Source organism: Brienomyrus brachyistius, chromosome 12 (assembly GCF_023856365.1).
Source record: "Brienomyrus brachyistius isolate T26 chromosome 12, BBRACH_0.4, whole genome shotgun sequence".
NCBI classification, from domain to species: Eukaryota; Metazoa; Chordata; class Actinopteri; order Osteoglossiformes; family Mormyridae; genus Brienomyrus; species Brienomyrus brachyistius.
This window is the reverse complement of record NC_064544.1, coordinates 7,213,600-7,239,236: the sequence shown is the minus strand read 5'-3', so window position 1 is coordinate 7,239,236 and position 25,637 is coordinate 7,213,600. Positions and strand designations below refer to the sequence as shown.

The window sequence follows — 25,637 nt, the reverse complement described above, 5'->3', positions numbered from 1 at the left end:
TTGTAGCGGGTCACAACTGCACTGTCATCCGTAAGGAACAGATTCAGACGGGTGTAATGCTTCAATCCCTCTGTAAGCAGGACGTGGGTCACCAGACCACAGATGGTGCATCACCTGCTCACAGATTCGTCTAACAAACGCCCCCTTATCTGCCCTCAGAGCCTCACAGCCGTCCTTCTCAGTTCCCGGTACAAACTGGAGTTGCCACCAAGTCCTGTGCTGCAACTCTTCTTGATAATATCCAATGATCAAATGAATTGCAATAAATTGTGAAGTCCCTCTTTGCCATGAAAATAAACTTTTCCACTCTCATTTCCACTCCATTTTAGCTCTGCCACAAATGGACCTGCAGACATCATTTCAATGATTCTCTCATTAGCACAGGTGCGAGTGTCACACTGATTGAGTTCAAATAGCAGACCACCATGGCGTCCATTGCAGTAGCAATAAAGCTTCAGAAAAGCTGATGTAGCAAAGAGCCTGATTTGCACACAAAAGACCTGCTGTCCTGGAACGTTCCAGATCTCCACGGTGTTTGATACAGCTGACTGCTGTCTTGGAAAATTCCGGATCACCAATGTGATCGATGCTGCTTAGACAAACTAGAAACCTGTGTCATTCTAAAGGCGCGCTGTCCTGGAACATTCTGGAGCTCTTTAGGGTTAGACATAGCTGACACGCAGCAGAAACCTGCACCTATTTAAAGGTTTGCCATCCTAGAACGTTCTAGAGCTCCACTGTGTACAATATAGCAAAGGCACACTAAAAACGGGCAGCATTTTAAGGGTCTGCTGTCCTAGAACATTCTGGAGCTCTTTGATATTCAATACAGCAAACACAGACCAGAAACTTGCTTATAAGAACATTGCAGGAATGGCTCCATCTGGTGGCAAAAATCTGTTCACACGTTCCAAATTTAGTGATTAATTGTCATTGTTGATACACCACAGCACACAACTATGAAATGTGTTCTCTGATTTAACCCATATGTGACATCGTGACATAGTAGGGGGGCAGCTAATTCAGCGCCCGGGGAGCAGTGCTTGGGGGCGGTACCTTGCTCCAGGTACCTCAGTGGTGCTTTGCTGGTCGGGGATTTGAACCTGCAATCTTTCAATTACAAGTGTGCTTCCCTAACCATTAAGACAGCACCTCTAACATGTTTGATCTTAATATTAAATGGCTGCAAAATCAAGCTCCATTACATTAAAAGCTTGTTAGTGTATCACATGTGGCTTAAAAACTGTAAAGGACTGTGGTCACTGAACACAACAGTTTCACCAGAAGTGCCTAAATAAACTTCAAAATGTTGTACAGCAAGTACAAGGGCCAGTGTCTCCTTCTCTATTGTTGAATACCACCGTTGCTGCTGGTTAAACTTCTTTGATAAGTAGCAAACAGGGTGGAGAACATTCCTGCAAAACCTGTGGTAGTATCCCACCATACCCAGAAATCTACGCAGCTGACACTGATCAGCAGGGGTGCGGAAGTTACATATAACAGAAACTTTCGTGTCTATACTGTAGGACACAGCTGTCCTCCCCCACAACTTTACCTAACGCTTGCTTTCCTAAACTTGCATTTTTCCAGATTGATGGTAGACATGTTCTGGCTAAGTGCTGCAAAGAACAACATCGTCCAAATAAGCCTCGCAGGCAGACATGCCTGCCGGCACCATATTATTCAATACGAAAGGTTGCAGGAGCATTACGCAATCCGAAAGCCATTACGCTATAATTCCAAAGGTGATCTGGTGTGACAAACACAGTGATCTTCCAGTGATTTGCCAATAACATTTCAAGAGGTCGGACTTGCTGACAAAAATGGCAGATCCCACACGGTCAATGAAATCATCTAGCCTGGGTAACGGGAAGCTGTCAGGTTTAGATACTGCATTTACACGCTGGTAATCCACATAAAAACAAAACGTCCTGTCTGCTTTCCCCACCAGGATACACAGGGAGCCTCACAGCAGCTGGTCACTGGAACAGAAAGCTCTCCAGTTCACCCTTTGTTTAGATACAGCATTGTAGGGTACTGACTCGCCACCTGCAGTGAGGGCAGTCGGGGAGTGCGAAGGGGTGGTGCAGAAGCCTTCCTGGGTGGAGGAGATCACGGGGATAATATGGGGCTGAACCCTCTGGGGTCTAGGGGTAGGGAACACGCTTTTACTGACTGGGGCATGATCACACATTCCATTCAATATCATAAACTTAATTCATGGCAAATAAATTATTTCTTATTTATTTGTTTTGGCATTAAACTCATCGTGATCTTTGTATACATTGTAAATATGTCAGATTTATGTGAAGTTTGTAATTTGACATCAAACTACAGACATTGCAAAATGAAGTTTAGAAAGTTTGCAGAAACATTATAAAAGTACATAGTAAGCAATGGTGGCAGTTTGTCTTCCTGGATGACATACTGGTGCATGGGAACATAGCGGCAGGTGCTGGAGAGGATCAGGGCAGCAGGGCTGAAGATACACCCTGACAAGCGCAAGCTCCTGAACAGGAAACTGACCTTCCTGTGTCACAGGATAGACTGTGAAGGAGTGGGCACTGTAGAGGACAAGGTGCGTGCCATACGCAAGTGGCCCACACCTGTTGAGAGGGCTGAAAAGTTTTTTAGGCTTAGCTTCCTACTACAGAGTGGAGGTATTGTGTCACCCACTGGGAACTGTTGGTTGCAGTCTCTGCCATCAGGCATTTCAGGTATTACCTGAGTGGTCGGCACTTCACCCTGCGCTCTGACCATGCCTCACTGCAGTGGCTGATGTCCTTCAAAGAGTCAGAAGGGCAGGTGGCTCCTTGGCTGGAGGAAATACAGAGTTACGAGTTCACAGTGGTCCACAGTACAGGGGACAAACATGGCAACTCTCGGCGAGCGGAGTACTGCGAGCGGAGGGACGCTAGAGAAGGTGAGCTTAGCTCGGAGACAGATGAGATGGGGCATGGGGTGGCCACGTAGGCATATGGAGAACTGCAGGGAGTGAAGGTTGCTGAGTGAGCTGAGAAGCAGTGATGTGACCCAGCCCTGCAGCTTGTTTTGCTATGGGTGGCCATGCAGCGGCGGCCATCATGGGAAGAGGTGCCAGTCCTTTCCCTGGTCATCAAAGGGCTATGGGCAAAGTTGAACACACTATGCCAGCTGGATGGGGTCCTGCAGCAGGCCTGTGTGGAGCCAGCAACAGGGGAGAAGAGATGGAAGGTCGTGATGCCTGAAGGGATGCAGGAGGAGGCGCTGAAGGCTCTGCATGGCTCTGCACAGGGGAACCACTTTATACTGACAGCCATGGACTGCTTTACCAAATGGCCGGAGGCTTATGCTTTGCCGGACCAGGAGGCTGAGACTGTGGCCAATGCCCTGGTTGAGGGGATGTTCAGCAGGTTTGGGATCCCATCCATACCGATCAAGTGCGGAATTTTAAGTCCCAGCTATTTTCCATCATGTGCACATGGCTGGGGATCACAAAGACCCAAACCACACTGCTCCACCCCGAAAGTGAGTGGTGGAGCGGTTTAACCGAACCTTAGCGGAGCAGTTGTCTATCTTAACATCCTCCCATCAGCAGGACTGGGACGCATATTTACCCCTGGTCCTGATGGCTTGCCGCTCTGTGGTCCAGAGCTCAACCTCCTGTACACCAGCCCTCCTAATGCTAGGCTGAGAGATCAGGACCCCTGTGGAGCTGGTTTTTGGACGGCCCCCAAACACTGCATCTGCCCCTGCTGGACCTGAGTATGCCAGACGGCTCCAGGATCACTTAGATACAGCTCACCAGTACGCCAGGGGACAGCTGCTGAGTGCTGGGCTGCGACAAAAACAGAATTACTACGTCCATGCCCAGAGGCGTGACTTCACAGTGGGGGAGCTGGTCTGGGTCTACCGCCCGACCAGGAAGCCCTAAACCGAACACCCCCTGGGTGGGGCCATGTCTGGTCCTGGAGAGGGTGGGGGAAGTTGTGTATAGGGTGCAGCTGCCTTCCCGGGGATGCAAAGTTGTGCTCCATCGTGACTGGCTGGCGCCTTACAGGGGAACAGGGCAGAAGCCCCCTGTCCCCTGCCACAGGGGCTTAGCATGCCAGTCGGTTTGGACCAAGCAACCAGAGGTGACCAGCCTGCTCCTGTGACACCCGGTGTCCCTCAAGGGGGCATGCCTCCTATAGGACGTCCAAGGAGAGGGAGAAGGCCCCCCTGCCAGGTTCAGGGACTTTGTCCTTGGGTCGAGGACTTAAGTAAGAGGGGGGTGGTGTAGCGTGCTTAGGAACTGTGTTACAGATGTTGCTGGTGGGGGATATTTTCTGATGGGCATGCACCCATCCGGGTGAGACGGTGTGGGAGGAGCGATAGGAGTGCAGGAGAGAGGGAGGTTGGCAGGAAGGGGAAGTGAACGATCCGGGGAAAAGGGGTGCAGTGTCAGGACTGTTCTACGACTGCTTTTTGGGACATAAAAGTGTGTACGGCCCACAACAGTCAACTGCCACTTGCCTCCTCGTTTTCATAATGGGGAACTTTACAGTACATCTTTTAATCATCTCACCATCAACTGATCAATTGGTTGGGCTGTTCTGGTTTACAGAATTAAATTCTCTAGATTTCATTTTTATTTTTTGATGAGGGGTGACAACTAGGATGACCATGTATTTACTTGGGGGGGGGGGGTGGTACAGCTTTAGATGTGCCCCTACCCCTCTGGCACCTTCACTGTACATCTATGTATTTCTGGCCTTAGTCACAGGGTGGGGTCAGCACCTTGCTCACTGTGACCTGGCAAACACTGTCGCTGCTTACGAGCAATGCAGGAAATGCAGTGATTACTTTTCACCAAAAGATGGCAGTATTGAGATCCACATTTTATTTTCTATTTACTGCTTTTGCTGCTTGAGCCTGGGGGGTGGGATAAGTGGTGCTGGGGGCGGGCACCGTCAACACCGCAATTAATCTCTCCTGCTTTTGACCTTTTCCTACGACACGTATGTTAATGAAAAAATATTACATAAAAATATTTAGGCAATATTTACAGAATCTGCATAATCAATACACTGCTAATCTCTTAATATAAAATGTACTTCTTTCCTTTAATATATGTAACCCACACTTCTGTTAATACATTTTAGCTTTGTAATTAGACCCTGAATTGAGTTTAAGTGCCAAAATGAGAAGTTTCTGTAGGCCTATACTGTATATTTATCATCGCGTTATGTTTATCGTAGTTGTTACTAACGGGCCGCCATACTGTTCTAGTGTTATGAATATGCAAGAGTGAAATGATAACAGTTGGTTTAATGTTCAATATCTTTAACACTGTGATCCATTCATCGAAGTTAAAAAGCAAACGAGTTTATAAAAACAAATCTCTGCATCCCATCTCGCCATTTACAGTCCGCATGCGGACCGCACCACAAGTTCATCCGGACTAAGCCAATAATGTACCTTATTGATCAATATGGTTAACATAAAAACTGGTTAACGTGGTTTGAACGACAGAAATACAATGCAGAGCCACCAAACTTCGCACACACATAACCCTGTAGTAAAATGGTGTCCCTGTTGTTATGTTGTGTCTGTTCCTTTGAAAGGGAACATTTCAGAAACGTACCTGGTCCTGAACCATTCGGTTAAGAGCAGTGTGATACGTGTTATTGGCATGAGCCACTTAGTAATATGTGTTAATGGCGTGTCCAGGGATAATGGACTTATGGAAAGAGTGTCGGGGCAGAAAAGTCTGGGAAACACCGGGTTAACTCTACTTATTTAATGTTATTTTCAAGTGTAAGATAAAAAAGATCCACAATGTCACCTATCTATGGTTCCGAGTACTTTTTTACACTGTGGTACAGTAATGTTGGAATTCTGCAGAACAGCTGTCCAGCAGCCTGACTCCGCTAATTTTAGCCGTTGCTGTGCCCCCACTTAGCTGCTCGGAGCAGCCTGACATTCCCAGGCTCCGTTTCCCACGTATCGATTCCCCCGGCTGGAATGTGAGCGAGTCCCTGCACATGTCGCGGGGCTGGGGGTGACCGTACAGGGCGCCGTGTGGCTCCGAGGCAGTCTGCGACGCTCCTCCGGCTCTCAAGCTGTAGCCGCGCCGATCCCTCCCAGCAAAGGTGACTTCGCTGCTTCTCTGCTTCTTTAAACGCTTTACATTCACATTGAAGCTGTCAGAGCAAGGGCTGCCAATCTGGGGTGACATTCACGCTTTCAGACTCACGCAAGAAATCTATATTATTATTTATTGTAAACCTAATATTAGCTGCATCAACCCTACAGACTATTTACAAGGTTTTAACAGAACCGTTACATACAAGCAAATGCGTGTGCATGCGTGTGCAGACTGTCTCGAACTGAAAAACTCACTCCAGCCTGCTGACCGAAGCTGGCAGCCCTGGGAAATGCAGGGTGACAGCGGCCAGCCGACCGTCCGGTTTGCTGCTGTAAAATAACACGCTGTTTACGGAAACATGCTCCGTACTGTGCCCATTCTGAAAACTGTACTGTGTACTGTACGTGATAATATCACTAAAAACCAATTTGCTATTATTCAACAGTTGATCTGTGCATACCAGCTCTGGGCATCTACACTGAATTGCTCAGGGCTGTGCTGACGTTTTCCATATTCTCCTCGTCAACGTAGCGCTTTGACAATGATTTCCTCTATGCTCTGCTGTAAATACAGTCTCTTTACAATTCTCCAAAAACATAACCCCTGTGAAACTCTAATAACGCTTTTCCACTGTCATGCAGGAACCGAGCTGTACTGCTAAGAGACACTAGTTTCAGTTCGGTTCCAGCTTGCTGCGGTTTTCCACTGCAGAAGGTTTGGGTCGGTAAACGCGTTGTCAAGTTTGGAGAGGGACAGTGATGTAAAACCGAAGAGATGATTATTTACTGTTCACATGTGGTACATCATGATTGGCTATGTGCAATTATTATTATTATTATTATTATTATTATTATTATATATTTTTACTGTGCTAATTTCCGCTTGCAGAACTGTGACAATCACTGTCTTGTTATCCTCAGACACTAACGGAATTAGCATATGCTTGCATAAATTTGCATTACAAATCCATTCTGTTCTATAGTACATTTTCAAGTAGGAGGTTGGAAATTTTCAGGATCCTAGTTTTCGGAAATGCATTACCAAGTGCGATACTAATACAGTAATTATGAAAAATATGTAGATTGCACGCATTTCCTGCAGGTGATCCATGCACCACACCTGTATCTCATGCATTTCATGAGCTGTGTGCATTTCAACCAGTCAAATGGTGATGCATCCAGCTGGGTTTGGTCACGCTTTGGGCCCTGCTACTAAGCAGGACCATATCAGTCCGGGTACAGCTCCAGTACGGTTTGCGTACTTTGCATTGGAAAAGCACCGATTCTGGGTCAGGTATGGCTACGTTCTTGGTGGCAGCGGAAAAGCACCATTAATACAGTATCTGTGTCAGCTTTTCTGTGACTCTTTAAACAAAGCTGGTGTGTGACTCTCTAAGCACAGTCTCTGTGTGGCTGTCTGTGTAACACAATCTTCGGGGAACTCTCTAAACATGGTCTGTGTGTGACTCTCTAAACAGGGAACTCTCTAAACACGGTCTGTGTGTCTCTGTGTGACTCTCTAAACAGGGAACTCTCTAAACACGGTCTGTGTGTCTCTGTGTGACTCTCTAAACAGGGAACTCTCTAAACATGGTCTGTGTGTGACTCTCTAAACAGGGAACTCTCTAAACACGGTCTGTGTGTCTCTGTGTGACTCTCTAAACAGGGAACTCTCTAAACGGGGTCTCTGTGTGACTCTCTAAACAGGGAACTCCCTAAACACGGTCTGTGTGTCTCTGTGTGACTCTCTAAACAGGGAACTCCCTAAACACGGTCTGTGTGTCTCTGTGTGACTCTCTAAACAGGGAACTCCCTAAACACGGTCTGTGTGTCTCTGTGTGACTCTCTAAACAGGGAACTCTCTAAACACGGTCTGTGTGTCTCTGTGTGACTCTCTAAACAGGGAACTCTCTAAACACGGTCTGTGTGTCTCTGTGTGACTCTCTAAACATGGTCTGTGTGTGACTCTCTAAACAGGGAACTCCCTAAACACAGTTTGTGTGTCTCTGTGTGACTCTCTAAACATGGTCTGTGTGTGACTCTCTAAACAGGGAACTCCCTGAACACGGTCTCTGTGTCTATGTGTAACACTCTAAACACAGTCTTTGGGGAAATCTCTTAACACACTGTCTGTGTCTCAGTGTCTCTTGTGTGACTCAAGCTGCACTCCCTTCCTGTGTCTGTTGCTGCATTCCAAGCCCGTTTTGCAGACTGATTGGAGCCCCAATGTTGACAGTCTTCTTTGACCACTCTTACTGTATCGAGCTCCGCATTTGTGACGTGTCTAATCTGACCAGCTCAGCCCCCGTCTCACTTTTTCCCAGTCTTTCCATACCAGCTTTATTTCCTGACATGTGTGAGGTGACGCGTGTGCTGCTCTCCAGCGACCTTTGCTCAGTTCACCATGATAAGTGTTCCCGGGGGAGGGGGTGGGGGGGGGGGCATTTGGAGATAATCTATTGCAGTTTCTGTTTTGAAGCCACAGGTGCAGGAGAATGGTGTTCAGCCCTGAGCTGGCTAGTACCTCTTAGTGGTTAGCGGTGTGGAAAAGGAAACCTGGTACCACGTGGGAGTCGGATTTGAGTGTCTGACCTAGGCAGCGTCCCAGCGTGCTCAGGCAGCGTGCTTAGGCAGCATCCCAGCGTGCTCAGGCAGCGTGCTTAGGCAGCATCCCAGCGTGCTCAGGCAGCGTGCTCAGGCAGCGTGCTCAGGCAGCATCCCAGCGTGCTCAGGCAGCGTGCTCAGGCAGCGTGCTTAGGCAGCATCCCAGCGTGCTCAGGCAGCGTGCTCAGGCAGCATCCCAGCGTGCTCAGGCAGCATGCTCAGGCAGCGTCCCAGCGTGCTCAGGCAGCGTCCCAGCGTGCTCAGGCAGCGTGCTCAGGCAGCGTGCTCAGGCAGCATCCCAGCGTGCTCAGGCAGCGTGCTCAGGCAGCATCCCAGCGTGCTCAGGCAGCGTGCTCAGGCAGCATCCCAGCGTGCTCAGGCAGCGTGCTCAGGCAGCATCCCAGCGTGCTCAGGCAGCATGCTCAGGCAGCGTCCCAGCGTGCTCAGGCAGCGTGCTCAGGCAGCGTCCCAGTGTGCTCAGCCAGCATGCTCAGGCAGCATCCCAGCGTGCTCAGGCAGCGTGCTCAGGCAGCATCCCAGCGTGCTCAGGCAGCGTGATCAGGCAGCGTCCCAGCCCCAGTGCTCACCTGTAGCAAACCCTCTGCCTTACTTCTCACTGTCCCAGATTCTTCCTTTAAGAAAATATGTATGAATATTGTGGCTGCCAGTGCAGACAGCTGGGCTTACAAAGTCACATTAGAGACAACGTGCTGTGTGTGTGTCTGTGTGTGTGTGTGTGTCTGTGTGTGTGTGTCTGTGTGTGTGTGTGTGTATGTGTGTGTCTGTGTGTGTGTGTCTGTGTGTGTCTGTGTGTGTGTGTGTGTGTGTGTGTGTGCGTGTGTCTGTGTGTGTGTGTGTGTGTGTGTGTATGTGTGTATCTGTGTGTATTGGAGGATGCAACTTCACGCTTTCCTTTACTCTCCCAGGAAGATGGAGCAGAAGACCAATGATGCCGATCAAATCATGGAGTACTTCAAGCAGCAAGTGCTGCTGCTTAAGGAGAAAGCTTGTAAGGGAATGCAGAGCTTGGACACAGCGCATGCTGCCACTTAAGGAGAATGCTTGTAGGGGAATGCAGAGCTTGGACACAGGGCATGCTGCCACTTAAGGAGATAGCTTGTAGGGGGATGCAGAGCTTGGATACACCGGCATGCTGCTGCACCTCATCCTAGAAAACACACTGTTATTACGCGGCCTGATTGAGTCAGTAATCAAAGTGCAACACAAACTCTCACACAGACTGGGAAGGTTCATGCATGTGTAAATTCGTAAAGCCATACAGCACAGGACAATAACAAAGGACATCACCTGTATAGTATAATGCTGAAATGCCACTTAGCATTTCTGATGATGAGAATTCAGCATACATGCATGCAAACACTAACATTACATGCTGAGTCTATAAGCCTATTTTGAAGCATGTGCATTTGCTTACATTTCATGTTTCTGAAAGAGCATCCATCTATCCACCCACACATCCATAGTTTCTATTTGCACTTGCATATGACTGCATGCTTAGTGTCTGTTGGCTTCGTTTAGTCTTATTGATTATTGGCAGCAGATCACAGCCTGTCTGCTTATTGTATCCCCTGGATATGTGCCTGAAGTGTTACAGGCATCTGTGCGTGAGGAGAAGAGGCTCCTGGTGGAAAACGCCAAGCTGAAGAACGACATCGAGGACCTGAAGAAGCTCCTGCTGGAGAAGCAGAAGAACAGAGCAGGTAGGGAGGAGGCATGTGTCACTGCGAAGCTCGACGATGTCCACCTGCCCCGCCTGTGACGTGGCCTTGCGGGGTCTGCTGACGCTGGAGGGATGTCTGGATGTTCAGCGTTCACAGGCTGACTGAGGGCTGTTAGCAGAGCTCGGCTGGGTCAGTACAGCAGTGACGGTGTCCTGCCAGTCCCACCTTCTGCAGGCTTCAAAGGCAAACCCATGAAGGCATTAGCTTCCCCTGTGGTGATGAAGGAAATCAGTTCTGATTTGTCCGTTTGGACCAGATGCTTGTATCTAGAGAACATGGAAGAGATGATGCTGGCATTATCAGCTCAGTGTGAGCGGCAGCAGTTTGCTGAAGAATGCCAGAGACACTCACACCCCAGGCCACCAGATCCCGTGCAAGACACACAAACACGTGCTGTATTTGTTAAAAATAATGTTCATACTGTAAGTCAGAGGCAGTCCTGGGACTAAGACTGACCTAACATCGTACAGGGGTGAGTGATTGGAGCATGTTACGCTTATACTGTACACATTTCACTGATTGAAGCTAAACCAAGATGTTTGCAGATGCCTGATCTTTGACACTGTCAGGCTTAAGTTCGTTATATGGTTTGTTTTATTTCAACACTGGAGCTTCTACAAAGAGGTTTCTGCATTTTTATGACTCGTATTAAAAGAATAAATGTCATTTTCAGAGGAAGGAAAATAAAACAGCAGGTCTGGTTACTGCTTTAATCTCCAGATGGTGGGATGTAAGCTGTATTTGTATATAAATATAAATATAGTTTATGGTTCTGTTTTACTTTGTTATTGATCTATGTGCTGCTGCAGCCGTTTGGCAGGTCAGCCCCTCTGTGTACAATCACAGTGTCATCAGGCTGTCTGGCAGACAATGTCCAGGGGCAACTTCGTTCTTTCTGGGGGGGCCACTAAAAAAGCCCCCCCCCCACTGCAGTAACTGTTAGTGAACAACAGGGGGCCCAAACCCCAAGGGCCCATGCACAAATGCACGGCCTGAGCAGTGGGAAACACTGCGATCACTGTCACGCCCCCTTGTTTGACTCTGCAGCTGTACAGGCACCTGCTCCTGTGGAGAGAACCCCCAGCCAGGGACCCCACAGTGTCGCTGCCACCCCACCCCGGAAAGATGGCGAAGGCAGGAGGAGGCGAGCTGCCAGGCGAGGTGAGGCCCCGAGATATGCGACTGGGCGATGGACGGCTTCCAGTACTTTCTCTGGATGAAGCCCCTATTCCTTTGGATACAGGAGTGAAAGAGGAGCGCAGGGCAGGGGCCACAGGCCTGGCGGAGCCCCTGGGCTTGGCAGGGGACATCGAGGTGGACGTGTCTCGGCTGGATGTCCGTGTGGGCCGTATCCTGATGGCTGCCCGGCACCCGGGCGCTGACAGCCTGTATGTGGGGGAGGTGGACGTGGGCGAGGAGACACCTCGCACTCTGGTCAGCGGCCTGGCAAAGCACGTGCCCCTGGAGGAGGTGCGGGGTCCGGTGGCCGGGCGTTATTACAGCTAGGCTCTGCACGCAGCCCAGACACACACCGCACTCAGCCCGCATACCACCAATCGGCTCGCACTCGGCTCACACCACCAATCGGCTCGCACCCGGCTCACACCACCAATCGGCTCGCACCTGGCTCACACCACCAATTAGCTCACACCTGGCTCACACCACCAATCGGCTCACACCTGGCTCACACCACCAATCAGCTCACACCTGGCTCACACCACCAATCGGCTCACACTCGGCTCACACCACCAATCGGCTCACACCACCAATCAGCTCACACCCATCTCACACCACCAGTCAGCTTGCACCCGGCTCACACCACCAATCGGCTCACACCCGGCTCACACCACCAATCGGCTCACACCCGGCTCACACCACAAATCAGCTCACACCCATCTCACACCACCAGTCAGCTTGCACCCGGCTCACACCACCAATCGGCTCGCACCCGGCTCACACCACCAATCAGCTCACACCCGGCTCACATGCCCAATTGGCTCTTGCTCTTCATGATATTCGGTATTTGGCATGCTGCGTTAGTTATTGTGTGGTTATCCTGGAAATTATATAATATACATAAAAGATGTGGAGCACAAGCTGTTTCTGAGTGGGATCGTGTGTTACCAAACGCTGCTTTCTGTATGGTGCGTGTGGGGCTTCCTTCTTCCTCTGGTCTGCCCAGAGGATCTTACACCTCCCTGTCCCACACTGAGCACTGTCTCACAAGATCAGTGCTGCTCTGTGACAGAATGTTCCATGCTGTGTCTCCCGTGCAGATGCAGGGCCGCATGGCAGTCCTCCTGTGTAACCTGCGACCTTCTCGGATGCGGGGGGTGCTGTCTCAGGCAATGCTGCTGTGCGCCGCTTCCCCGGAGAAGCTGGAGATTCTGGGGCCGCCCGCCGGAGCCGTCCCGGGGGATAGGGTGACCATCCCTGGCTTCTCTGGTAATCGTCCTCTGATAAGTGACATTCGCTCACCCTGAATTGGAATCGGGAGCATTTGCAAAACTCGTCGCACTGAGGCAGCCACCATCAGCTGTCTCTCCAAAGCCTGTCAGCCCTGATCTCTAAGCCTTCACCTCCTGATTGTCCCATGCAGGTGAACCGGACCGGGAACTAAACCCCAAGAAGAGGCTGTGGGAGCGGACACAGACGGAGCTGCGCGTGGATGACAGGGGTGTGGCCACCTATAGGGGGCGGGCCCTCGAGGTCCGGGGCCGAGGCGTGTGCAGGGCACAGACCATGAGCAGCTGTGCCATCAAGTAGAAGAGCAGCGCCATGTGTAGTATGCAGTGTGCAGTACGCAGTGTGCAGTACGTGGTGTATCGTTTACACATTATAGTATTAATGTGTCATGTGAAGTTTGCCATTTTTTTTACATTCATTACATCAGAAAATCCCAACCAACCAGAACTGTTTAATTGCATAATAAACCTGCTGCCCCCTGCTGGTCTGACTGTGAATTCACTTTCTGCTGGTTAAATGTGTGGTTAACTGGTTAAGACACATACATCCATGAAAATGTGACTGGTGAGCAGAAACTTTAATTTGGACAACAGCATTAACATAGAAATACATCATCTTAGACACACCCTGTTATCACCATGTGAAGTAAATTAAATAAAATTAAAATCAAGAGGACATTTTTAAATTTGAATGTGAGACACTGAGGGCATTATCAGTTTACCTTGTCTGTCAAAGGACCTTGCAGTATTCACCTGTTCACACACAGGCAGTTCTGCTCAACTCTGGGGTTCTCTTAGTACAGTGTCCATGTTCCCTGACTAAAGGCAGTAACATCGCTCCCTAAGTGAAGTGTCTTTTAGTCACAGCACTCAGACGCTCTTTAGCTGAAGTCCTCTGTATTTGTTTTTCCTGGTGAGCAGCACTAGTTTTTCCAGCAGGGGGCGTCCCTCTGTACTGAGCCAGAGTGCTGCGTTGTCCACAAAGTGGTGTCGGTGTTCGACAGTTTCCAGCAGGGCCTGGAAGGTGCCAGAAGCCTGCGTGAGGTACTCGGTGGACCCGAGATGGGCCTGGTCCACACGGTCGCCGTGGCTGAGCGCCAGCAGGGTGTGGCCTCTCCACTCGGGGCCAAAGAGATCCTGAAGGACAAAGAGGTGGGGAGATGAGGCTGCGGGGGTCTGTCAAGCAGCCGTCAGCTGCTCCGTGCCCCAGGTGTGAGAGAGACTCCGCTTTCAGCGGACTTGACGTCAGCTATAATACTGTAATGGAATATACCCCAGATCATCGTGAGTGGAAGGGGGGAGGGGCAGCCGTGTACACAAAGGATTATCAGCCATGAATAAAATACGGAAAATGCATTTCTGTTCCAAGAGTGTCAGACGCAGTAAATCAGAGCCGATTCTAACACTCAGGACCAGCTTTCTGGTGACTTTCCAGAGTTTTCTCACTCGCTGCAGGAAGTCCGCAGGTCCAGCTGCCAAGCCGCGAAGCTGGCGCTGCCACGCTCTGAGACGGGGGACAGGTCCTGCCCGCCAAAAATAAACACGGCTTGAGTGTCAGAGTGTGAGGCAAGAGCCCAGGAGACAGCGGTGTTTATGAAGGAACTGACGGCAGAGAAGGCGTCAGTCACGTCCGTGCTGAGAGATCATCTCTTCGGTACGGCTTTCATTGGTCGCGTCCGTAAACATCGCTCAAGCGCCACAGTACGATGATACACAACAGAGCTCTGCATGAATGTAGCTGTAGCTCTCCGAAATTATAAAAGATGGAATATGTAATAATAGATGTAATAAAATTACATCATTACACATTTTTGTTACAAGTACTATTTTCCATACTGGTTATTTGTGTGAACTATGGTATATAAAATGGTTCTTGTTAAAGGGTCGTGCACCTGACAGACTGACCCTACTTTACTCACACCCCCTCTGCCTGTGATCTTAGGTACTGGCTGTGTAATCACACCCCCCACTGCCTGTGATCTTTGGTACTGGCTATGTACCCAAACCCTCCTCTGCCTATGATCTTTGGTACTGGCTGTGTAATCACACCCCCCACTGCCTGTGATCTTTGGTACTGGCTGTGTAATCACACCCCCCACTGTCTGTGATCTTTGGTACTGGCTGTGTAATCACACCCCCCACTGTCTGAGATCTTTGGTACTGGCTGTGTAATCACACCCCCCTCTGCCTGTGATCTTTGGTACTGGCTATGTACTCAAACCCTCCTCTGTCTGTGATCTTTGGCACTGGCTGTGTAATCACACCCCCCTCTGTCTGTGATCTTTGGTACTGGCTGTGTAATCACACCCCCCTCTGCCTGTGATCTTTGGTACTGGCTGTGTACCCCCCCTTGCCTGGTGTCTTCTCCTTGACCTCTAATCAGATCTGAGCACCCACCCCCTCATGCTCACAGCAGCCAACTGACAAATGACTTTCTGGAAGTGTCTCCTGAGGCGTCTGTGAACTTTACACCCCCATATGGGGCAGGCTGATGGAAATCTGCCCCCCCAGACAGCTGCCATGGAGTTGCTTTCTATTTTATTTCTGCTGAGTCGGAAATCCCCCCACCTCAGCGAAGCGTGTCAGCTGGCCCGTCGCGTCACAGGGGGGCGTGTCGGCCCGCAGGACCAGCAGCAGGACATGGGGGCTGCCGTTGAAGCCCTGCTCCACAGCTTGGGCCACAGTGTGCTTCACCTCCTCCGGGCTCAGCAAAAGGTTGGGGTAGGCGGGGGTGTCCAGCACAGAGAGGTGCAGTGCCGCCTGACCCCCCTGCCGGCGCAGGAAGGCGGGCATGACCCGGCGCAGGAGCCTACAATCAGTGGTGACCGCGGCGGGGGACAGCCGGCTGGAGAAGTCGTGGCTGCCCAGCAGCGTGTTCCCCGTGGCACTCTTCCCGCTCTGGGGGCCGCCCAGCAGCAGGACGTTGAGCCGCAGGTCTGTACCACCAGCCCCAGAGGAAGGTGATGGGCAGCTCATTCTTACGTCTGGCACAGTTCTGCACAAAACACCAAAATGTCACTCCGGGACTCATAGTGCCTCGAGTCGCGGGTAACAGAGGTCTTAAAATCTGTACGCAGACAAAGTGTCACGATCGGTGAGAGCTTCCCGTGTGTGGTGAGCTCACAGTATACATCCTTACATGGATGTGAGTGTTACACAGGCCATTAAGATTTGACTGCATTTGTTTTTCAAAGCAAATCATCTCAGTTATGAAGAGGCAGTGCAGACTGTATCTGCGTCTGCTTCCCCTGAGAAGCCAGGCACACAGACACACTTAGAGACCAGAAAATGTCACCTATGACAGGTGCACTTCCTCTGTCTTCCTCCAGCTGCCCCTGGCTTGCCTTGTCTTCACCTATCTTCCTGTTTCCCTCTCACTGCCTCCAGCTTCCTCTTGGTTCCTCCCCTGTCTTCCTCTAGCTGCCCCTGGCATGCCTTGTCTTCACCTATCTTCCTGTTTCCCTCTCACTGCCTCCAGCTTCCTCTTGGTTCCTCCTCTGTCTTCCCCTGTCTTCCTCCAGCTGCCCCTGGCTTGCCTTGTCTTCACCTATCTTCCTGTTTCCCTCTCACTGCCTCCAGCTTCCTCTTGGTTCCTCCTCTGTCTTCCCCTGTCTTCCTCCAGCTGCCCCTGGCTTGCCTTGTCTTCACCTATCTTCCTGTTTCCCTCTCACTGCCTCCAGCTTCCTCTTGGTTCCTCCTCTGTCTTCCCCTGTCTTCCTCCAGCTGCCCCTGGCTTGCCTTGTCTTCACCTATCTTCCTGTTTCCCTCTCACTGCCTCCAGCTTCCTCTTGGTTCCTCCTCTGTCTTCCCCTGTCTTCCTCCAGCTGCCCCTGGCTTGCCTTGTCTTCACCTATCTTCCTGTTTCCCTCTCACTGCCTCCAGCTTCCTCTTGGTTCCTCCCCTGTCTTCCTCTAGCTGCCCCTGGCATGCCTTGTCTTCACCTATCTTCCTGTTTCCCTCTCACTGCCTCCAGCTTCCTCTTGGTTCCTCCTCTGTCTTCCCCTGTCTTCCTCCAGCTGCCCCTGGCTTGCCTTGTCTTCACCTATCTTCCTGTTTCCCTCTCACTGCCTCCAGCTTCCTCTTGGTTCCTCCTCTGTCTTCCCCTGTCTTCCTCCAGCTGCCCCTGGCTTGCCTTGTCTTCACCTATCTTCCTGTTTCCCTCTCACTGCCTCCAGCTTCCTCTTGGTTCCTCCTCTGTCTTCCCCTGTCTTCCTCCAGCTGCCCCTGGCTTGCCTTGTCTTCACCTATCTTCCTGTTTCCCTCTCACTGCCTCCAGCTTCCTCTTGGTTCCTCCTCTGTCTTCCCCTGTCTTCCTCCAGCTGCCCCTGGCTTGCCTTGTCTTCACCTATCTTCCTGTTTCCCTCTCACTGCCTCCAGCTTCCTCTTGGTTCCTCCTCTGTCTTCCCCTGTCTTCCTCCAGCTGCCCCTGGCTTGCCTTGTCTTCACCTATCTTCCTGTTTCCTCTCACTGCCTCCAGCTTCCTCTTGGTTCCTCCTCTGTCTTCCCCTGTCTTACTCTGTGTTTTTATAACTGCCTAAGGCTTCTTCATTATTCTTCTGGCAGGTTCTGGCTTTGTCTCCCTCCTTTATCAATATTATCTTGCCTTAAATTTGTCTCCATGCTGGAAACACACTATTAAGCAGAGGTCTCAAAGTACTGGCTCCTGATATGGTTTTATACAGCCCACAATTAAATCCGACTCCCACATCAATCATTCATCTTCCGCAAAGAAAAAGAAACCATGTTTCACCACTGACCCCACCTGCTGCTTAGTGGTTTGTTGACATTACATTATATTTTATTCTATCTCAGCCTTAAAATAGTTTCAGTGGTCGCAATGGGAAAAGCCCCCCCACCCAGTGCCCCCCTGGCTATTCAACCTTGAGAGTCCTAGGTTAAAGTCTCTTCCCAGGGTCTCCCTGAGTCTATTCTGTCCCGCACTAAGGGCCAGGTGAGGCTGCCCCCCTCCTCACTGCGTCTATTCTGTCCCGCATTAAGGGCCAGGTGAGGCTGCCCCCTCCTCACTGCGTCTATTCTGTCCCGCATTAAGGGCCAGGTGAGGCTGCCCCCCTCCTTGCTGCGTCTATTCTGTCCCGCATTAAGGGCCAGGTGAGGCTGCCCCCCTCCTCACTGCGTCTATTCTGTCCCGCATTAAGGGCCAGGTGAGGCTGCCCCCTCCTCACTGCGTCTATTCTGTCCCGCATTAAGGGCCAGGTGAGGCTGCCCCCCTCCTCGCTGCGTCTATTCTGTCCCGCATTAAGGGCCAGGTGAGGCTGCCCCCCTCCTCACTGCGTCTATTCTGTCCCGCATTAAGGGCCAGGTGAGGCTGCCCTCCTCCTCACTGCATCTATTCTGTCTCGCATTAAGGGCCAGGTGAGACTGTCCTCCTCCTCACTGCGTCTATTCTGTCTCGCATTAAGGGCCAGGTGAGGCTGTCCTCCTCCTCACTGCATCTATTCTGTCCCGCATTAAGGGCCAGGTGAGACTGTCCTCCTCCTCACTGCATCTATTCTGTCTCGCATTAAGGGCCAGGTGAGGCTGCCCCCCTCCTCACTGCGTCTATTCTGTCCCGCATTAAGGGCCAGGTGAGACTGTCCTCCTCCTCACTGCATCTATTCTGTCTCGCATTAAGGGCCAGGTGAGGCTGCCCCCCTCCTCACTGCGTCTATTCTGTCTCGCATTAAGGGCCAGGTGAGACTGTCCTCCTCCTCACTGCATCTATTCTGTCCCGCATTAAGGGCCAGGTGAGGCTGCCCCCCTCCTCGCTGCGTCTATTCTGTCCCGCATTAAGGGCCAGGTGAGGCTGCCCCCTCCTCACTGCGTCTATTCTGTCCCGCATTAAGGGCCAGGTGAGGCTGCCCCCCTCCTCACTGCGTCTATTCTGTCCCGCATTAAGGGCCAGGTGAGGCTGCCCCCCTCCTCACTGTGTCTATTCTGTCCCGCATTAAGGGCCAGGTGAGGCTGCCCCCCTCCTCACTGTGTCTATTCTGTCCCGCGTTAAGGGCCAGGTGAGGCTGCCCCCCCTCCTCACTGCGTCTATTCTGTCCCGCGTTAAGGGCCAGGTGAGACTGTCCTCCTCCTCACTGCGTCTATTCTGTCTCGCATTAAGGGCCAGGTGAGGCTGCCCCCCTCCTCACTGTGTCTATTCTGTCCCGCATTAAGGGCCAGGTGAGACTGTCCTCCTCCTCACTGCATCTATTCTGTCCCGCGTTAAGGGCCAGGTGAAGCTGCCCCCCCTCCTCACTGCGTCTATTCTGTCCCGCATTAAGGGCCAGGTGAGGCTGCCCCCCTCCTCACTGTGTCTATTCTGTCCCGCATTAAGGGCCAGGTGAGACTGTCCTCCTCCTCACTGCATCTATTCTGTCCCGCGTTAAGGGCCAGCTGAGACTGTCCTCCTCCTCACTGCGTCTATTCTGTCCCGCATTAAGGGCCAGGTGAGACTGTCCTCCTCCTCACTGCATCTATTCTGTCCCACACTAAGGGCCAGGTGAGGCTGCCCCCTCCTCACTGCGTCTATTCTGTCCCGCATTAAGGGCCAGGTGAGGCTGCCCCCCTCCTCACTGCGTCTATTCTGTCCCGCATTAAGGGCCAGGTGAGGCTGCCCCCCTCCTCACTGCATCTATTCTGTCCCGCATTAAGGGCCAGGTGAGGCTGCCCCCCTCCTCACTGCGTCTATTCTGTCCCGCGTTAAGGGCCAGGTGAGGCTGCCCCCCTCCTCACTGCGTCTATTCTGTCCCGCATTAAGGGCCAGGTGAGGCTGCCCCCTCCTCACTGCGTCTATTCTGTCCCGCATTAAGGGCCAGGTGAGGCTGTCCTCCTCCTCACTGCATCTATTCTGTCTCGCATTAAGGGCCAGGTGAGGCTGTCCTCCTCCTACCTGGACTATCTGGAGATGCCTCACAGCTAATATCAGAGCACGAAGCCATTTGCGACGGCGCTGCTTACCCCCTTCCCCGGTACCGTCCTGCTGCGTCCAAGAGCGCAGTGCCCGCTCACGATGGTGGCCGTCTCTTTATGGTAGTTACAGGTTTAATAATCTCAGTCAGCTTGCTGTTCACCAGCTGCGTTCTTGCATTATCAGCAGGAAGCTGTAAAACTGATAAACATTAACCATGTGAGCACATGCAAGTGGACATTGTACTCTTCATTCTCATAAAAAGCTGATTGATTGCACTGAGCAGAACATTTATTATGTTTTATGTTATTCATATTTTACTCTGTTAACATTTTCCCATTGTGCATAAATATAAAGCACTTCACGCTTGATATTCATTAAAAGTATTTAATATTTTACAAAGTGGTGAAAGGTTGTTTTGCCCAAGGTTTTGTGAGGCTGTGGTTCTTGCTTTCTATACGTTTCCCGGAACAGACCACAGCCCCCATTTCCAGTAAGTGATGAGGTCGCTCCCATTTACTCCCCTAGCTGCAGTAAAAGCAGTGAAATGTATAACTTCCTTCCATGTGGTTTTGGTGATGCTGAGGCTGCCCTCAAACACACCTTTAAGCAGACGTCTCAAAGTACTGGCTCACTGAAGTTTATGAGAATAAGCATTTCTTTGCAGAAGCCCTATTTCTCAACTGGCCCATCCTGACATTTAGCCCTCAGTGAAGCCTCTTGGGTTCTACAAGTATGGCAGCATTTAACCGGAACTAGGAAGGAGGTTCTCAGCTTCCTATTGGTTTAGAGATCTGTCAATCAGACCTCAGAAAATCAACCGGGGCCAGAATCACGAACAAGGATACCTTGCTTAACTGGATTACTTGTCAGATTTGAGGAAGTCTGGTTAAATACAGGTAAACAAAGAGAAATCCACTTAAACTAAGGTATCCTAAAGAGTTTCTGCTAAGCCTAATCTTCTGTGGAAATCACAGCAGAAAATCTGTCCTCAGTAAAGAAAAAGGACGAAACCTTGAGGTGCTGTGGAATTGTTATGTTGACGGAGAATGCTGTTCATTCAATCATTGCTTTACAGCATTATTCATGACAGACACGTTTAGTGAGTATCAGTTCAACTTCTGAAGTCAAGATGGCGTCCTTGTCATGTGGACAGTCAGGTGTGTGGGAAGGGTGATGTGTTTGAACGAGACAGTTCAGTTTTGTGGGGATGTGCTTAAATGCCATTGGTTGGTTTTATTTAAAGGATGTCTGGTTTTTGTTTGGATGTTTGTGAGGGGGGCATTTGGCAGGTTGTGTCTCTTGTGATGGATTCACCCAGTATTTATCTATTCAGACATATCCTGTACTAAAGATTAGTCCTGCGTGTTCGTGCCATGTACGTCTGGGCTGCTCTGCTGGCCCACAGCCCCGTCATTCATCCTATTCTAACCCACTTAGGCACCAGATATTGTGCTGCTGCTGGCACTGCAAGCATCAGGTTTGCACGAGGCCTGAGGGCATCCTGCCTCTGCTAGGCCTTGAGAGTTTTCAGTCATTTTCAAAGCTTTAAATATTCTGTCCAGCCACATCCTGCACTGAACACTGAAATTCTGGTCATTTTTTAAATCACTGCTCTTCATTTCAAAGCTGATCTTTCAAAAATGATTAAAAAGATATAATGTAAATATTCCAAACAAGGTCTTTGTAAAATGCAGAAATCCTAATACCATTTCCCTTTAATAAAAGATATCATAAATTATTATTCTTCATGTTGGGTTCCTCCCTTTTCAGCAGCACACTTTCCGGGCATCTCACAGAGTGAGACAGAGTGACATAATCCTTTCTAGTCCTGCCAAACCTTCCCGTTTGGTTTTCTTTCGTGGTCTAAATCCCAGAGTGAGATTTCCGTGGTCCATCGTCAGCTTCTCTGCCAATTTTGATGTATTTTAGGGGCGTGTCTGTAGACAAACTCCCACTTTGCGGCCAAGAGATGGAGGTGAATGGCCAATATATTTAGGTGCTTGCTGCAATCACAGATGTAATCCATCTTAACATGGATCCGCACAATGGAAGTCATCCCACGCATCTTTCTGTCCATGTCCCTCAGATGAGACTCACTTTGTGACCCTTTCAAAAGGCCACTTTCATGAAGCCTCTATAAGGGGTTAGTCTGAAAGATCAGTTGCTGGTTTTGGATGCACTTTTACTTATTTACTGTTTTTACTATTTTACTATGTGTAATTTTGCTTCCCCACTTGAATAGAGGCATGAAATGGTCTCTTCTAGTCTGTTCTTCCATGTGAGCCATTTCAGTTTTGTTTGCCTTTCTTCCGCAGACGGCCGCTGAGTTTCTGTGCTGCGCTCAGTCCCTGGTTAATCCTCGTTTATGTCAGTGGTGTGTTTAGCCCTCAGCGTCTTGCCTGCTACCACCACCAGTGTGTCCAGGAACAGCCCATCACCGCCCCGGCCTTCTGAATGACCTCATCCAGACCACCATGCCATAGTTGATGGAGGTGGTGAAGGGTAGCTGAAGATGAGCTGTGGAAGAGGTTGAAGCCTCTTCAGGAAATGATGTCTCTTATATGCTAAATGGCCACAGCAACCAGCATGCTCACTAATAACCAACATCAGCAGTCAGGGTTTTTTGCCATCTGTGTCCAGTCACTCACATCCACAGGTGAAGGCTCCATCTCCACAGCGCCCCCATGTGAAGGTGCTGTAAAATATACCTTAGCAGCACCTTACACGCATGTTCGTTTCACTTTAAGCTCATTGGATGGATGTCATTGGATGGATGTCATTGGATGGATGTCATTGGATGCCCTGGTACTGGTACAGATGTGCTGTAATAATAAGAGCCTTGCAGACGATGCATTACAGAAGCGCATGTCACACAGGGGTCAAGCTCGCATGTGCGCTGGCCTCCGTTTTTGCAAAGGTTGTCTGCTAATATATTACAGTCAGTAAGACGAAATCTGCTAGCTGTTTGCAGGGTCCAGTGAAATACCGACACCTCCATAAATCACACTCTGCTGTGACGAAAATGGAGATAAGAAACGAACTTGCCTGTGAACTGAAGGTCATCATTTCCGCAAAGGGCTATGGAGTATGTGTGATATCCTGCCAGCAAAATTTAATCCATCCTGCACACCTGCTGCTCTGGGTGTGACCCCTCCAGGGTGGGCAGTGGATGGATGGATGGATGGATGGATGGATATATTTCACACCGTCTGTATCTTTTAGCCAAATTTTTTTCCCATGATGCATCTCATTTCACAGATGCAAATAATGCATTAGTTTAATTAACTTAACCTTCAATGTTATTGTTTGGTTCTGTATTTTACATGTCTCTCACACACACACTGTACATATTAATGGATATATCTGTGGTAGGTTGCTGGTTCGAGTCCCTGGGCCCCTGCAGCCACTCTCACTCTGGGCTGTACGTCTAGCTGGCCTTGCCACAGTTCGCTGCTCTTTCATAAAAGCCGAAAGGTGGCCACAGGAGAGGGTGCGGTGAGGCGTACTGTGGGGGTGTCCCAGGCAGCAGCGGGGGGAGCATGACACGTGAGGCCTGCCTGTGAAAGAACAGCCTCCTGGGGGGCCGAGTGGCCTTTTCTCTTTCAGAGAATGGGTGTCAATAGATTGACAAAACTCTGGAGCCCTTTATTGTTTTTGAAAACAAAATGAAGGAAAAATAAAAATGGTCCCAACCTGCCGGCGGCAACAATGGCAGGACATGATGTCACACTGTGGCTCCATGTGGGGGCCTCTCAATGGGCCCGGGGTCACCAGCAGTACATGAGGGCGAGAATAACGGCAGGGACAGGCAGCCTTTACTGTAAAGCAGATGGAAAATGAGCAGTGGGAAGTGTTGGGGGTCAAGGGCCAGGGGGCAGAGCCAGGCAGTGACTCATTCAGGGATGGGGTTATGAGCCTTTCCTCTACCTAGCAGAAGGAAACTGAACGCAGGAAGGTGTTCAGAGCCAAGGGCCAGGGGGCAGAGCCAGGCAGTGACTCATTCAGGGACGGAGTTATGAGCCTTTCCTCTACCTAGCAGAAGGAAACTGAACAGAGGAAGGTGTTCAGAGCCAAGGGCCAGGGGGCAGAGCCAGGCAGTGACTCATTCAGGGACGGGGTTATGAGCCTTTCCTCTACCTAGCAGAAGGAAACTGAACGCAGGAAGGTGTTCAGAGCCAAGGGCCAGGGGGCAGAGCCAGGCAGTGACTCATTCAGGGACGGGGTTATGAGCCTTTCCTCTACCTAGCAGAAGGAAACTGAACGCAGGAAGGTGTTCAGAGCCAAGGGCCAGGGGGCAGAGCCAGGCAGTGACTCATTCAGGGACGGAGTTATGAGCCTTTCCTCTACCTAGCAGAAGGAAACTGAACAGAGGAAGGTGTTCAGAGCCAAGGGCCAGGGGGCAGAGCCAGGCAGTGACTCATTCAGGGACGGGGTTATGAGCCTTTCCTCTACCTAGCAGAAGGAAACTGAACGCAGGAAGGTGTTCAGAGCCAAGGGCCAGGGGGCAGAGCCAGGCAGTGACTCATTCAGGGACGGGGTTATGAGCCTTTCCTCTACCTAGCAGAAGGAAACTGAACAGAGGAAGGTGTTCAGGGCCAAGGGCCAGGGGACAGAGCCAGGCAGTGACTCATTCAGGGACGGGGTTATGAGCCTTTCCTCTACCTAGCAGAAGGAAACTGAACGCAGGAAGGTGTTCAGAGCCAAGGGCCAGGGGACAGAGCCAGGCAGTGACTCATTCAGGGACGGAGTTATGAGCCTTTCCCCTACAGAGCTGATCACCTAGATTCACATTAAGTAATGCTTCATATCCCTATAACCATGGGTCACGCATGTGTCTGCCTGGACCAGCCTGCGGAGATGCCTTTCCAAGCTGCAAACACTTCAAATTATAATGAATAACGTCAACAAATATGAGCAGCAGGAAAATATTATCTGCTGTCAATTATTAAGGATGGACGTAAATGCTTCCCTTTGATCCCATCGCATGATAAGCTGGTTGTTTCCTAACGTGACGTTTAAATACATCTGACATTAATTGCTGTAGAATTTCTACAGAGCACGATTTCTGAAAATGTCCATGTTCACCTGTCATCCTGCCGGGAAGGCAGAAACTTCATAATTGATTTGATTGTGAGTGCAGTGTTTATTCCTTTCAAAAACAAAAAAAAAACTTATTTTTCAACATATTTCCAATTGGGATAAAATGCTGAGGATTCAATTTAAGGTACATTTGAGGCAGATATGCCAGAAAACTTCATGTCCTTTGGCTTCCAAACACTTAATAGCTTGGAGAGTAAAACGGTAGGTCAGCTTTCATAGAAAGACACAGCCTCTATAAACACCGACAGGGGGCAGCTACTCACACTCTGGGGGTATCAGGGCTCCATCAGTACCGACAGGGGGCAGCTACTCACGCTCTGGGGGTATCAGGGCTCCATCAGTACCGACAGGGGGCAGCTACTCACTCTCTGGGGGTATCAGGGCTCCATCAGTATCAACAGGGGGTAGCTACTCACGCTCTGGGGATATCAGGGCTCCATCAGTACCGACAGGGGGCAGCTACTCACGCTCTGGGGGTATCGGGGCTCCTCATGCTCTCTTTCCCATACACTTCCTACCCCTTCATCCTGCAGCGTTGACCCATGGTGATTCATCACTGCACAAAAACTGCCTAAAATATTATGAACTTCTGCTAAAATGTATTAAAGGGCCTTTCTGCTACCGCAGAAATAATTCATTAATGTTTCATTAATAAGGCTCTTGAAGTCTCTTTTCAACTTTCCTGTCAAAAAATAGATTATAGGAGAACAAAGAATGGGG

The 25,637-nt window shown here is 50.3% G+C and overlaps 2 protein-coding genes across 3 annotated transcripts; one reads left to right on the top strand and one right to left on the bottom strand.

Moving 5' to 3' along the window:
• The first annotated feature begins 5,949 nt into the window (after positions 1–5,949).
• Positions 5,950–13,401, top strand: LOC125705168 (aminoacyl tRNA synthase complex-interacting multifunctional protein 1-like). 2 transcript variants are annotated; one of them, XM_048971591.1, is made up of 7 exons: positions 5,950–6,113; positions 9,643–9,721; positions 10,320–10,433; positions 11,502–11,615; positions 11,698–11,924; positions 12,731–12,899; positions 13,054–13,401. In XM_048971591.1, the coding sequence occupies exons 2-7, from the start codon at positions 9,643–9,645 to the stop codon at positions 13,218–13,220; spliced, it is 870 nt and encodes a 289-aa protein (XP_048827548.1). In that variant the 5' UTR covers positions 5,950–6,113; the 3' UTR covers positions 13,221–13,401. The 2 variants fall into 2 exon arrangements, with proteins under 2 accessions (XP_048827548.1, XP_048827547.1); XM_048971590.1 differs by having other exon boundaries at positions 5,951–6,113; positions 9,639–9,721.
• A 75-nt stretch (positions 13,402–13,476) lies between these two features.
• Positions 13,477–19,989, bottom strand: LOC125704749 (GTPase IMAP family member GIMD1-like). Its single transcript, XM_048970752.1, has 3 exons — positions 19,865–19,989; positions 15,488–15,914; positions 13,477–14,056 (listed from the first exon to the last, which is right to left on the bottom strand). Exons 2-3 carry the CDS (start codon positions 15,893–15,895, stop codon positions 13,790–13,792), a joined length of 675 nt encoding a protein of 224 aa, XP_048826709.1. The 5' UTR covers positions 15,896–15,914; positions 19,865–19,989; the 3' UTR covers positions 13,477–13,789.
• Between the last annotated feature and the right edge of the window lie 5,648 nt (positions 19,990–25,637).

Excerpts from the sequence above, each read along its gene's own strand:
- LOC125705168 (XM_048971591.1), top strand. The coding sequence starts at position 9,643 with ATGGAGCAGAAGACCAATGATGCCGATCAAATCATGGAGTACTTCAAG. Across the intron at positions 9,722-10,319 it reads GCTGCTTAAGGAGAAAGCTT|TGTTACAGGCATCTGTGCGT; the intron begins GTAAGGGAATGC and ends ATGTGCCTGAAG. Across the intron at positions 11,616-11,697 it reads GAGGCGAGCTGCCAGGCGAG|GAGTGAAAGAGGAGCGCAGG; the intron begins GTGAGGCCCCGA and ends CTTTGGATACAG.
- LOC125704749 (XM_048970752.1), bottom strand. The coding sequence starts at position 15,895 with ATGAGCTGCCCATCACCTTCCTCTGGGGCTGGTGGTACAGACCTGCGG. Across the intron at positions 14,057-15,487 it reads AGCTGACACGCTTCGCTGAG|GATCTCTTTGGCCCCGAGTG; the intron begins GTGGGGGGATTT and ends TTTGTCCTTCAG.